Source organism: Balaenoptera acutorostrata, chromosome 5, assembly GCF_949987535.1.
Source record: "Balaenoptera acutorostrata chromosome 5, mBalAcu1.1, whole genome shotgun sequence".
Classification (NCBI taxonomy): Eukaryota; Metazoa; Chordata; class Mammalia; order Artiodactyla; family Balaenopteridae; genus Balaenoptera; species Balaenoptera acutorostrata.
In genome coordinates this window covers 33,409,135-33,421,505 of record NC_080068.1, presented here as the reverse complement: position 1 = coordinate 33,421,505, position 12,371 = coordinate 33,409,135, and the positions used below count along the sequence as shown (strand labels likewise).

Sequence of the window (12,371 nt, the reverse complement as noted above, 5' to 3'; positions counted from 1 at the left end):
AATACAGTATCGTGCTTCATACTCAGCCTTTTCTGTTTCTTGATTTCTACCACTTCCTTGCACAATGTTTAATTACTGAGGCAGTCTTTCAGCAAAAGGTATAATTTGCTTGCCCCACCTAACTTTAACCATTGCTCTTACCTGTGGAGTTATCCTGAACTGAACACTCTGTCTTCTTTTTTTTTTTAATTTTATAAATTTATTTACTTATTTTATTTATTTTTGGCTGCATTGGGTCTTTGTTGCTGCACACTGGCTTTCTCTAGTTGCTGCAAGCGGGGGCTACTCTTCGTTGCAGTGCGTGGGCTTCTCATTGCAGTGGCTTCTCTTGTTGCGGAGCACGGGCTCCAGGTGCGCAGGCTTCAGTAGTTGTGGCTCGCGGGCTCTAGAGTGCAGGCTCGGTAGTTGTGGCACACAGGCTTAGCTGCTCCGTGGCATGTGGAATCTTCCCGGACCAAGGCTCTAACCCGCGTCCCCTGCATTGGCAGGCAGATTCTTAACCACTGTGCCACCAGGGAAGTCCACTCTGTCTTCTTTTTAAACCTGCTTCTCTTCCTGTATTCTGCTCCTGTCCTAGTGACACCATCACACACCAGCCCCCCCAAAGGATCCTATCCATCATCCTTGAGCCTTCCTACCTGTCACACACAGTGACTAGTTGTTTGGACTTAGAGTCAGGCAGGTCGGGGTCTACCACTTAAATGCTATGTGACCTTGGGCAATTTACTTAACTCCACAATGCCTTGGTTTCCTCATCTGTAAAACACGATAATAATACTCCTCCTGGAGGTATTGCAGGTGTTAAATATGATTATGGAGGAAAGCCCTATCACATTGTCTGAAGCATGGTAATAATACTCCTCCTGGAGGTATTGCAAGTATTAAATAAGATTATGGAGGAAAGCCCTATCACATTGTCTGAAACATGGTATGTGCTCAATAAGTGGTAGTCATTATTCTTACTTCTTGTCCTTCACATCTAGTTAGTGGTCAAGTCCTGCTGGTTTTACTTTCTGAATAGTTCTTAAATTTTCCTCTAGTTTCCATCACTCCTGCTACTGGCCCACTTTTCTAATCTTTAGGCCCAGATTCCTGCAGTAGCCCCCTAAATTGAGCCTCTGCTTCTACCTCAAACCCATCATCATATCATGGTTACCCAGTGGATTTTTCTAGAGTGTACATTGGACCTTGTTGCTTCCTTGCTTATTGCCCTCCAGAGGCCTTCAAGATCACCCCTGAATTCCTCAAAATGTAGAGGGAATTTTTGTTTGTTTACTGACTGGGGCTTTGTGACTTTTTTGGGGTGGGGGAGCTACACATTTTTTTAACTGAAGTATAATTGACATACAGCACTATGTATAATTGACGTACAGCACTATGTCAGTTCCATGTACACAGCCTAGTGATTCGGTATTTCAAGAGGATCACCATAAGTCTAGTTACCATCTGCCATCATACAAAGTTATTACAGTATTACTGACTATATTCCCCATGCTCTAAGGCTTTGTGACTTTTTGATGGTGTATTAATAGCATTGTCTTTGTAGATAAAGGGTTATGGTCTCTTGGTGAAACCTTGCTTAATCGTCCTGGCATCAGCCAAAAACTGGGGGAGGAACACAGGAGAAAGGAGAGAAACTCACAGATATGTCTTTCCTTCTTTTTCTTTTCCCTCAAAAAATAAAGAAAATCCAATAAAGTAGTTTTCATAAAATGAAGTTGCCATATTAATCTCAGGAAATAGAGATCAGAAAATACTGAAGCTATGAAAACATTGTAAGGATTAGAAAAATTATTAAAGGGAAGCTCATCAAACAGGCAATTTAATATTGGATTCATTTCTTGGGTAGAATGCCTTCCAGGTTAATGTAGTGGAGCTGAGAAACATTAGCACTTCCTCTTCACACCTTTACAAATCATACCCAGTTGTCAAAAAAGCAGAATGCTTCTGCTGTCAACCCTATTACACAGACCAGAATAATAGTTTAGCAGCCAATTTCTGCTATTAACAGAACTCAAGGGAAAGAAATAAATGACAGAAAAGCTAGCCAAGGATGGTGAAACTAATTATGATGACAAGCATATTATTAGAGACAGGTAATGGGCATAAAACTACATTATCATCAATGTTTTTCTCAACCCAGTAATGAAGACCATGTGGATATAGGTGTAAAGGGGCAGCAGGTGTAGAATAATTGGCATTGGTGTGAGGGGGCTGGAAGGAGGGCAGAGTAAACACTGCAAGTAAAAGTAGAGAAAGATGCCATGGACTTTCCTTAGACTTGGTTAGGAGATGCTTTTGCAGGTAGTTGTGTTTTCTCTATAGAAGCAAGAGCAAAGAGTCTGTGATAGAGGAAATTATGACACTGGGGTTCTTAACCCTTTCTGGATCACAGAACTCAGCCTATGAATCTTTTTTCTCCCTTGAAAATAACCCTTTTGCACATGTATGCACAGTTGGAGATACAATTTCCAGAGCTTCAAGGGCTTATTCTTGGAACCCAGATTAAGGACTTCTACTACAGAAGGTTGGAAATTGCCTTCAGTGGACTGCTGAAATAAATTCTGGTTGCATCCATACAGTGGAATATTGTGCAGTAGCTAAAAAAGAGGCAGACCACCTATTATCCCCTACTATGGACCAACCGCCAAGATATTCTGGGTGAAAAATGCAAGGTATAGGTAGTATTCATGGTATTTTAGCTATAGTGTTGGTGTTAAAACACATATTTACATGTAAATATGCTGTGTCTTTGGAAGATGGATTAAAAATGCTAACAAAGTTTGTCTTTTATGAGGGAACTCCATCAGCAGGAGAGGATGGGGGAACTGGTTTTCAAATAGATGACCGTAAGCAGAATTAGGATGAAAAAAACTAGGAGACATAGCCCTTGTCTTTGCCACAGAGAAAGAGCTGCCCCCCACACTGTTCCTCAGCCTGTGAGGAGTAGAAATTTTAAGAATAATAAAATAAGATTTTTCTAAACAATTATATTATTCAAGGTTACAAATAAAAGCTAATTATTATGAACTAAATTTGTCTAAATTAGACAAATTCAAAAATACGTATCTGCATTATTTCCTATTAAATAGAATCACTGAGGAGTATTAGCCAAAAAAAAGAGTTTTTATTTTTCTGGTTACTTTATGGAAAATTTTATGGCCATTATTGCCTTGAAAAAGCAGCTAAAGGGACAAGAATTTTCATATTTTTCCTCTTATTTCTTTTTTTTTTAATTATTATTTTTATTTTTATTGTTGGCTGCAGTGGGTCTTCGCTGCTGCATGCCAGCTTTCTCTAGTTGTGGTGAGCGGGAGCTACTCTTTGTTGTGGTGCATGGGCTTGGTTGCTCCGTGGCATGTGGGATCTTCCCGGACCAGGGATCAAACACTGTGTCCCCTGCATTGGCATGCGGATTCTTAACCACTGCGCCACCAGGGAAGTCCCTCCTCTTATTTCTAAGTGATTTTTGTTTCAGTTTGTTTGGCAGGGGCGTTATTTCAGCTTAATTTTGTAACTTTTTTCATGTGATTGAATTTATTTTATTGGATTTTTTTTCAGTCACAAAGTAACATATATTTGCGGTAACAAGTCTAACAATATAAACATTTAGTAAAAGACAAAAATGAATCTCCCTCCAATCCATTCAAATCCCCAGAATAACCAGTGTGAACCATGTTGTATGTAGCTTTCTGTGCCTTTGGACATTCCACACCAAAGCTTACAAACATGTACACGTACATGTACTTCTTCCTGTTTTCTACAAAAAGTTTTACCTAACTGTACCCATTACTCAGCAGCAAAAATCTTTAACTATACCCATTACCCAGCAGCTTACTTTATTGATTTAGCAATGAGGTTTAGGGACTTCTCTCCAGGCCAGTAGACCTAAGTCTGACTCCTTGTTCCCTGATACCTGCCCGATATTCCCTGGTATGAGCGCAGCACGGTCAAGTCAACGTTGCCCCTATTGATGGACACCACTACAAAAAATGCTGCGGTAAACACTCTTGTAAATATTTTCACTTCTACTAGTGCTTTTATAAAGAAATTTCCAAAAGTGGGACTACTGGCTTAAAGATCATGAACTTGAAACATGTTAACAGTACCAACAACCCAGTTTCCCACCTGGCAGTGCCAGGAGTTCCCAAACGTGAGGTGCCATCCTTGCCTTCTAGGTCGCCACTTAACACTGCTGTTGGAGAAAAATACCCCTCTCAGGAAAAGACGTAAAAAGTAAGCATACTGGGCTTCCCTGGTGGCGCAGTGGTTGAGAATCTGCCTGCCAATGCAGGGGACACGGGTTCGCGCCCTGGTCTGGGAAGATCCTACATGCCGTGGAGCAGCTGGGCCCGTGAGCCACAATTACTGAGCCTGCGCGTCTGGAGCCTGTGCTCCGCAACAAGAGAGGCCGCGATAGTGAGAGGCCCGCCACCGCGATGAAGAGTGGGCCCCGTTTGCCACAACTAGAGAAAGCCCTCGCACAGAAACGAAGACCCAACACAGCCATAAATAAATAAATAATTTTTTAAAAAAAGTTATAAAAAAAGAATGAAGGATACAATAAAGAACTAAGTTTAAAAAAAAAAAAAAAAAAGTGAACATACTGTGTAGCTAGAGGGAGACGCTCACACCATCAGCAAGATGAAACACAGGCCTCTGGCTCCACCTGCTCACTGCAGTGATGCTGTCTCTCCTCCCCGCTCATCGGCGTGCCTCGCCTGGATGGCAGCCTGGGGCAGGGCGCCGAGAGGCACAGGCCGAGCTCCCTGACTCAGGGAGCACAGCTAGCGGAGGTCGTTAAGCAGACCCACTCCTGCCAAACAGCCACAGTACCGGAACACTCAGACTTCCTTGCTTCACTGTATGGAGAAAGAATTTTTTTTTTCTTTTTTTTTGGAGACGTGTATACTAGAATAATTACACAGGATCTGAGTGCCAGTTATTAAAGAGCAGCTAATGATACTAAAAATAAAGACCAAGAAAGAGAGAGAAAGTGGGTAGCGAGGACACTTTGAATACTTTGTATTTAAGTTGTATCTTGCTACTTCAGTTTAAATCCAGCAGGTTTTAAAAAATGCCTGGACCCTTTAAATGCGGTACTTGAGACCTGCAGGATTTGGGACGGGGTTCCCTGAGGCTAGTCCTCCAAGAACAAGCGCATTTGGGATCCCCCTGTGCCCAGCCCTCCAAGGGCACTGAGTGGCCTCTTTCTCCTTCTCTGCCCCCCTTGTTCGTGCTCTCACTCCTGGGATGTGAGAGAGACAGAGTGTACGTGGTATCCTGGCCCAGAACATCAGATGAGTTGGGAAACAATTGAAGAGATTCCATGCTCAAGATTTTCTTCTCCCTCCACACTCACCCCCCAAAATCACCAACTAAAAACCTATCCTAATAACCACCAGATTGTAGGGGCCCAAAGCAGCTGTTAAAGCAGAAATACCACTTGAATGGGAGAGCACAGTGAACAGTTATCAGCCTTAATCCTTTTCTTGAATTTTGGTCCTTTTCCCAGCAGGAAACAGAGCCCTGAGAGGATGGGCCGTTACAGCCAAGGTTGAGGGGACAGGGGACGGTCAAGTCTCTGCGGCAGTGGCGGAAGGAAAGTCGCTCCTTGGAGGTCACTGGGTTCCAATGAGGGCCAAGGAGGCAGAGCAGGGGCAACGGCAAGGGAGAGAGACGAACAGGAAGGAAAGATATGCACACAGGAGAGATACTATGTTTCTGTGTTTGAATAAAATATATGCCGAGATTGGGGTCTTCAAATTCTTTCATTCTAGCTAGCATTACTCAGAACAGATGACACGTTCAGGGAGTTCAGTTTCAGGTAATGTGTGCAATAATGGGCTTTAATACCAGCCTACCTTCCCCTTTTTATCCATCAGCACTGCTGTTTCCTACAAACCCAGATGTGTATTTTTCAGCTTGGAAGAACTGTTAGAATACGCAAAATCCATCTGTTGGAAAGAGGATCATGGGGCCTCCTCTCCCTCGCGCCCTGCACTCCTGTTTCACGCTGCAACCTGCTTCCCTTCTGACCACAGCTGAAGTTCCCCCTTGCTCTACGTTTCCCTTTTTCAGTAGCATGTCTCACCTTCTAGTATACCGCATGAATCACTCAGTATATTTATTGTTCATTGTCTCCGTCTCCTGCTGGAGTGTAAGCATCACAAGGGCAGAGTTCTTTGCTCTGTTCACTGACGTATTCCCAGCATCTAGAATAGCATTTGATGTGTAGCAGTCACCCAATCAATACTGAATGAAAAAAAGTGAAAGACTAAGTTATAAAGAAATAGATATAAAATGATCCTGTTTGTGTTTTTCAAAATACCTACATAATAATGCATATGATACAGAAAAAGAATCTGTAGACATATACACATATCTTAGATAATAATTACTACTGCAGGGATGGGATTACAGGAGATTTTCTATCATATATTTCTTTTTTTTTTAAAGATCAACTTATTTATTTTTTAAAAAAATAAATTTATTTTTTTTAATTTTATTTTTTAAAAAAATAATTTTTTTTAAATAAATTTATTTTTTTAAATAAATTTATTTATTTTTTAAAAAATAAATTTATTTATTTTTTAAAAAATAAATTTATTTATTTTTAAAAAAATAAATTTAATTATTTTTGGCTGTGTTGGGTCTTCATTGTTGTGTGCAGGCTTTCTCTAGTGGCGAGCAGGGGCTACTCTTCATTGCGGTGCGAGGGCTTCTCATTGCGGTGGCTTCTCTTGTTGTGGAGCACAGGCTCTAGGCGCATGGGCTTCAGTAGCTGTGGCATGCAGGCTTCAGTAGTTGTGGCTTGTGGGCTCTAGAGCACAGGCTCAGTAGTTGTGGCTCACAGGCTTAGTTGCTCCACGGCGTGTGGGATCTTCCCGGACCAGGGATCGAACCTGTGTCCCCTGCATTGGCAGGCGGATTCTTAACCACTGAGCCACCAGGGAAGTCCCTATCATATATTTCTTAATGTTTCCCATTTTTACAATAAATGTTACTTTTGAAATGAAAAATAATGCTATAACAAAATAAGGAATTGACGAATTTCTTTAGACCTAAAAGAAGCTTTGTTTGTTTTCTGGGGATATAGATTACAATGGAAGAAAGTGATATTATTACAAGAGCCTTTTTTGAAAGTTTGATATTGTTTTGATGATGTTGAGTTGGGTTTTTTTTTTTTTAAATTTGCCCCCTCCTTTCTTTTTTTTTTTTAAATTTATTAATTAATTTATTTATTTTTGGTTGTGTTGGGTCTTCGTTTTTGTGCAAGGGCTTTCTCTAGTTGCGGCGAACGGGGGCCACTCTTCATCGCGGTGCGCGGGCCTCTCACTATCGCGGCCTCTCTTATTGCAGAGCACAGGCTCCAGATGCACAGGCTCAGTAGTTGTGGCTCACGGGCCCAGTTGCTCCGTGGCATGTGGGATCTTCCCAGACCAGGGCGCGAACCCGTGTCCCCTGCATTGGCAGGCGGATTCTCAACCACTGCACCACCAGGGAAGCCCTTGAGTTGGGTTTTTGAGCATGGACAAGACTCGCCTCACTAATGAGCTAATAGACAGGTCTCCATAGAGGGGTCATCTAATTTTTTTTTCTAACTAGCCTAATAATTATTATTTTACCTAGCATGCCATCTGGGGGCCTAACTTAGGTGATAGATGATAAACTTAAAATAGGATTGTACTTAACCATCCTATCTCCCCACCTCGCACCGTTACTGACACATGGTAAGCAGACATGTGAGATCAAGTGACTAGTGAGTGGGTGATGCTCTGGTAGCAGGTCTGAGAGTGGGGTTGCCTGAGAGCTGGGTGGAAGGGAAGGGCAAGTATCAAGGAGCTGAAAGGCCTTCTTATCCTTAGCTGAGCTCTTCATGTATCCTGAAAAGAGCTGGTCAGCAAAAGATGCTTTATTGAACTGCGGCTCATAACAGGCAGAACATAAATGCTGTTCATCACGGGTGCTGTGAAGTGCATTGTTTATAGGGAGTATCTCCCTACAGGCGAGATCCAGAGAACAGGTTCCGAATACAGTATGTATTCCTTCTGCCTCTTGTTGAATAAAGGCAAAAGCGGCCTCATGAGACCCTGTGCACTGTATAGAGTATGCATTATACAGCATTTGATTTTATTTTTGCTAATCTATTTATTTTTATGTTTTTCATCTTCTAAAAATTTTTTGGTCATCTTCCCAAACTACTAAAAAGAACATTTACATTAAAGAAAAAAAGACTATTCCTTTCAGTAAAAAAGTTTGGTGGGGGATTTCTCTGGCGGTCCAGTGGTTAGGGCTCCACGCTCTCACTGCCGAGGGCCTGGGTTCCATCCCTGGTTGGGTAACTAAGATCCCACAGGCCTTGCGGCATGGCCAAAAACAAAAAAAGGAAGAAAAAAGTTTGGTGGTTATGCTTTTATTTAAAATACTGTCCCTAAGCACATACTGTCCATTTTAAATGAATGGGTTAAGATGGAGAATATATATCTTTGGCCCCAAATCAAATATTTGAAGGGAGATGTCTTATTTTATTTCCAGGATAAAACGCTTTCCGTTTTCATGTTAGCAAGGTGTAGTTTCACTTCACTACTCAATCCGAGTGTGCTGCTGCCACGCCACGCTCTGGCAGGGTGGGATGAGGGGTGGAATGAGGCCCAGGGCCAGCCCTTCAGGGAGGTTTTCCAATGCAGGCACAGGGGTGGGGCAAAGAGACCTTCCTTCCTGGGGGATCCGGGAGGCTTCACTATAGGGAGAAAATTGGCTGCATGTTTCAATTGCCCCTCATTTTCAGGCAGACATTTATGGAATGATTACACTCCTGTGAAAGATAGCTTCTACATAATTGAAGATTGTCCTGGATCTCTCTCATCAGAGAGCAAGAAAAGCCACATGAATTATTTACAGAGCGCCAAGTTATTTCCTTTCATGAGCCCTGACTTTGTTTTTGTCTCTGCAAACTGAGATTTTGTTTATCCATGAATAGTTTTCCCTAGGGCATGAAAAATATGACTCTTTAATTATGAATGAGGTTTTTTGTTTGAGTTCATGTTAACTAAAACATGCAAAATACACTGTGTTTTTCATTAGATCCCTTTCAGCTCCCCACAAGAATAGAACCAGCAAAGGAACGAGCAGTTCAACCAGCACCCACCAGGAAGCCCACTGTGATTCGAATTCCAGCCAAACCAGGAAAATGTAAGCACTTCTCTGCCTCATTTATTTGCTTCTCCAACAGCCAGTGAGAAATATATCCTAATTTATCAGTCTGCTTTTGAAATTATGTATAATTGGCCACTTATTATTATTTTTCAGTCGAGAACATTTTTTTTAACATCTTTATTGGAGTATAATTGCTTTACAATGGTGTGTTACTTTCTGCTGTATAACAAAGGGAATCAGCTATACGTATACGTATATCCCCATATCTCTTCCCTCTTACGTCTCCCTCTCATCCTTCCTATCCCACCCCTCTAGTTGGACACAAAGCACTGACCTGATCTCCCTGTGCTATGCGGCTGCTTCCCACTAGCTATCTGTTTTACATTTGGTAGTGTATATATGTCCATGCCACTCTATTATGTTGTCCCAGCTTACCCTTCCCCCTCCCCGTGTCCTCAAGTCCATTCTCTGCATCTGCATCTTTATTCCTGTCCTGCCCCTAGGTTCTTCAGAACCACTTTTTTTTTTAGGATTCCATATATATGTATTAGCATATGGTATTTGTTTTTCTCCTTCTGACTTACTACACTCTGTATGACAGACTCTAGGTCCATCCACCTCACTACAAATTAACTCAATTTCATTTCTTTTTATGGCTGAGTCATATTCCATTGTATATATGTGCCACATCTTCTTTATCCATTCATCTGTCGATGGACACTTAGGTTGCTTCCATGTCCTGGCTCTTGTAAATAGAGCTGCAATGAACATTGTGGTACATGACTCTTTTTGAATTATGGTTTTCTCAAGGTATATGCCCAGTAGTGGGATGGCTGGGTCATATGGTAGTTCTATTTTTAGTTTTTTAAGAAACATCCATACTGTTCTCCATAGTGGCTGTATCAATTTACATTCCCACCAACAGTGCAAGAGGGTTCCTTTTTCTCCACACCCTCTCCAGCATTTACTGTTTGTAGATTTTTTGATGATGGCCATTCTGACTGGTGTGAGGTGATACCACATTATAGTTTTGATTTGCATTTCTCTAATGATTAGTGATGTTGAGCATCCTTTCATGTGTTTGTTGGCAATCTGTATATCTTCTTGGGAGAAATGTCTATTTAGGTCTTCTGCCCATTTTTGGATTGGGTTGTTTTTTTGATATTGAGCTGTATGAGCTGCTTGTAGATTTTGGAGGTTAATCCTTTGCCAGTTGCTTCATTTGCAAATATTTTCTCCCATTTTAAGGGTTGTCTTTTCATCTTGTTTATGGTTTCCTTTGCTGTGAAAAAGCTTTTAAGTTTCATTAGGTCCCATTTGTTTACTTTTATTTTTATTTCCATTTCACTAGGGGGTGGGTCAAAAAGGATCGTGCTGTGATTTATGTCATAGAGTGTTCTGCCTATGTTTTCCTCTAAGAGTTTTATAGTGTCTGGCCTTACAGTTAGGTCTTTAATCCATTTTGAGTTTATTTTTGTGTATGGCATTAGGGAGTGTTCTAATTTCATTCTTTTACATGTAGCTGTCCAGTTTTCCCAGCATGACTTATTCTCCATTGTATATTCTTGCCTCCTTTATCAAAGATAAGGTGACCATATGTGCATGGGTTTATCTCTGGGCTTTCTATCCTGTTCCATTGATCTGTATTTCTGTTTTTGTGCCAATACCATACTATCTTGATTACTGTAGCTCTGTAGTATAGTCTGAAGTCAGGGAGCCTGATTCCTCCAGCTTCGTTTTTCTTTCTCAAGATTGCTTTGGCTATTCAGGGTCTTTTGTGTTTCCATAAAAATTGTGAAATTTTTTATTCTAGTTCTGTGAAAAATGCCAGTGGTAGTTTGATAGGGATTGCACTGAATCTGTAGATTGCTTTGGGTAGTATAGTCATTTTCACAATGTTGATTCTTCCAATCCAAGAACATGGTATATCTCTCCACCTATTTGTATCATCTTTAATTTCTTTCATCAGTGTCTTATAATTTTCTGCATACAGGTCTTTTGTCTCCTTAGGTAGGTTTATTCCTAGGTATTTTATTCTTTTTGTTGCAGTGGGCTTTACTTCTTCTTTTCTGATTTGGATTCCGTTTATTTCTTTTTCTTCTCTGATTGCTGTGGCTAAAACTTCCAAAACTATGTTGAATAATAGTGGTGAGAGTGAGCAACCTTGTCTTGTTCCTGATCTTAGTAGAAATGGTTTCAGTTTTCACCACTGAGAACAATGTTGGCTGTGGGTTTGTCATCTGGCCTTTATTATGTTGAGGTAAGTTTCCTCTATGCCCACTTTCTGGCAGGTTTTTATCATAAATTGTTGTTGAATTTTGTCGAAAGCTTTTTCTGTATCTATTGAGATAATCATATGGTTTTTCTCCTTCAATTTGTTAATATGGTTTATCACATTGATTGATTTGTGTATATTGAAGAATCCTTGTGTTCCTGGGATAAACCCCACTTGATCATAGTGTATGATCCTTTTAATGTGCTGCTGGATTCTGTTTACTAGTATTTTGTTAAGGATTTTTGCATCTATGTTCATCAATTATATTAGCGTGTAGTTTTCTTTTTTGGTGACATTTTTGTCTGATTTTGTTATCAGGGTGATGGTGGCCTCATAGAATGAGTTTGGGAGTGTTCTTTCCTCAGCTATATTTTGGAAGAGTTTGAGAAGAATAGGTGTTAGCTCTTCTCTAAATGTTTGATAGAATTCGCCTGTGAATCCTTCTGGTCCTGGGCTTTTGTTTGTTAGAAGATTTTTAATCACAGTTTCAATTTCAGTGCTTGTGATTGGCCTGTTTATATTTTCTATTTCTTCCTGGTTCAGTCTTGGAAGGTTGTGCTTCTCGAAGAATTTGTCCATTTCTTCCAAGTTGTCCATTTTATTGGCATATAGTTGCTTGTAGTAATCTCTAATGATCCTTTGTATGTCTGCAGTGTCAGTTGTTACTTCTCCTTTTTCATTTCTAATTCTATCGATTTGAGTCTTCTCCCTTTTTTTCTTGATGAGTCTGGCTAATAGTTTATCAATTTTGTTTATCTTCTCAAAGAACCAGCTTTTAGTTTTATTGATCTTTACTATCGTTTCCTTCATTTCTTTTTCATTTATTTTTGATCTGATCTTTATGATTTCTTTCCTTCTGTTAACTTTGGGGGGTTTTTGTTCTTCTTTCTCTAATTGCTTTAGTGTGAGGTTAGGTTGTTTATTTGAGATGTTTCTT

General features: G+C 40.5%; 1 protein-coding gene across 12 annotated transcripts in view; it reads left to right on the top strand.

Moving 5' to 3' along the window:
• The window catches only part of SH3D19 (SH3 domain containing 19), a 180,480-nt gene that overhangs the window by 129,377 nt on the left and 38,732 nt on the right, over positions 1–12,371 (top strand). For all 12 annotated transcript variants that reach the window (XM_057546754.1, XM_007189405.2, XM_057546750.1 and 9 more), the window contains one exon: positions 9,088–9,195. In XM_057546754.1, coding sequence (XP_057402737.1) covers positions 9,088–9,195 — 108 coding nt within the window. The remainder of the gene's footprint in view (positions 1–9,087; positions 9,196–12,371) is intronic.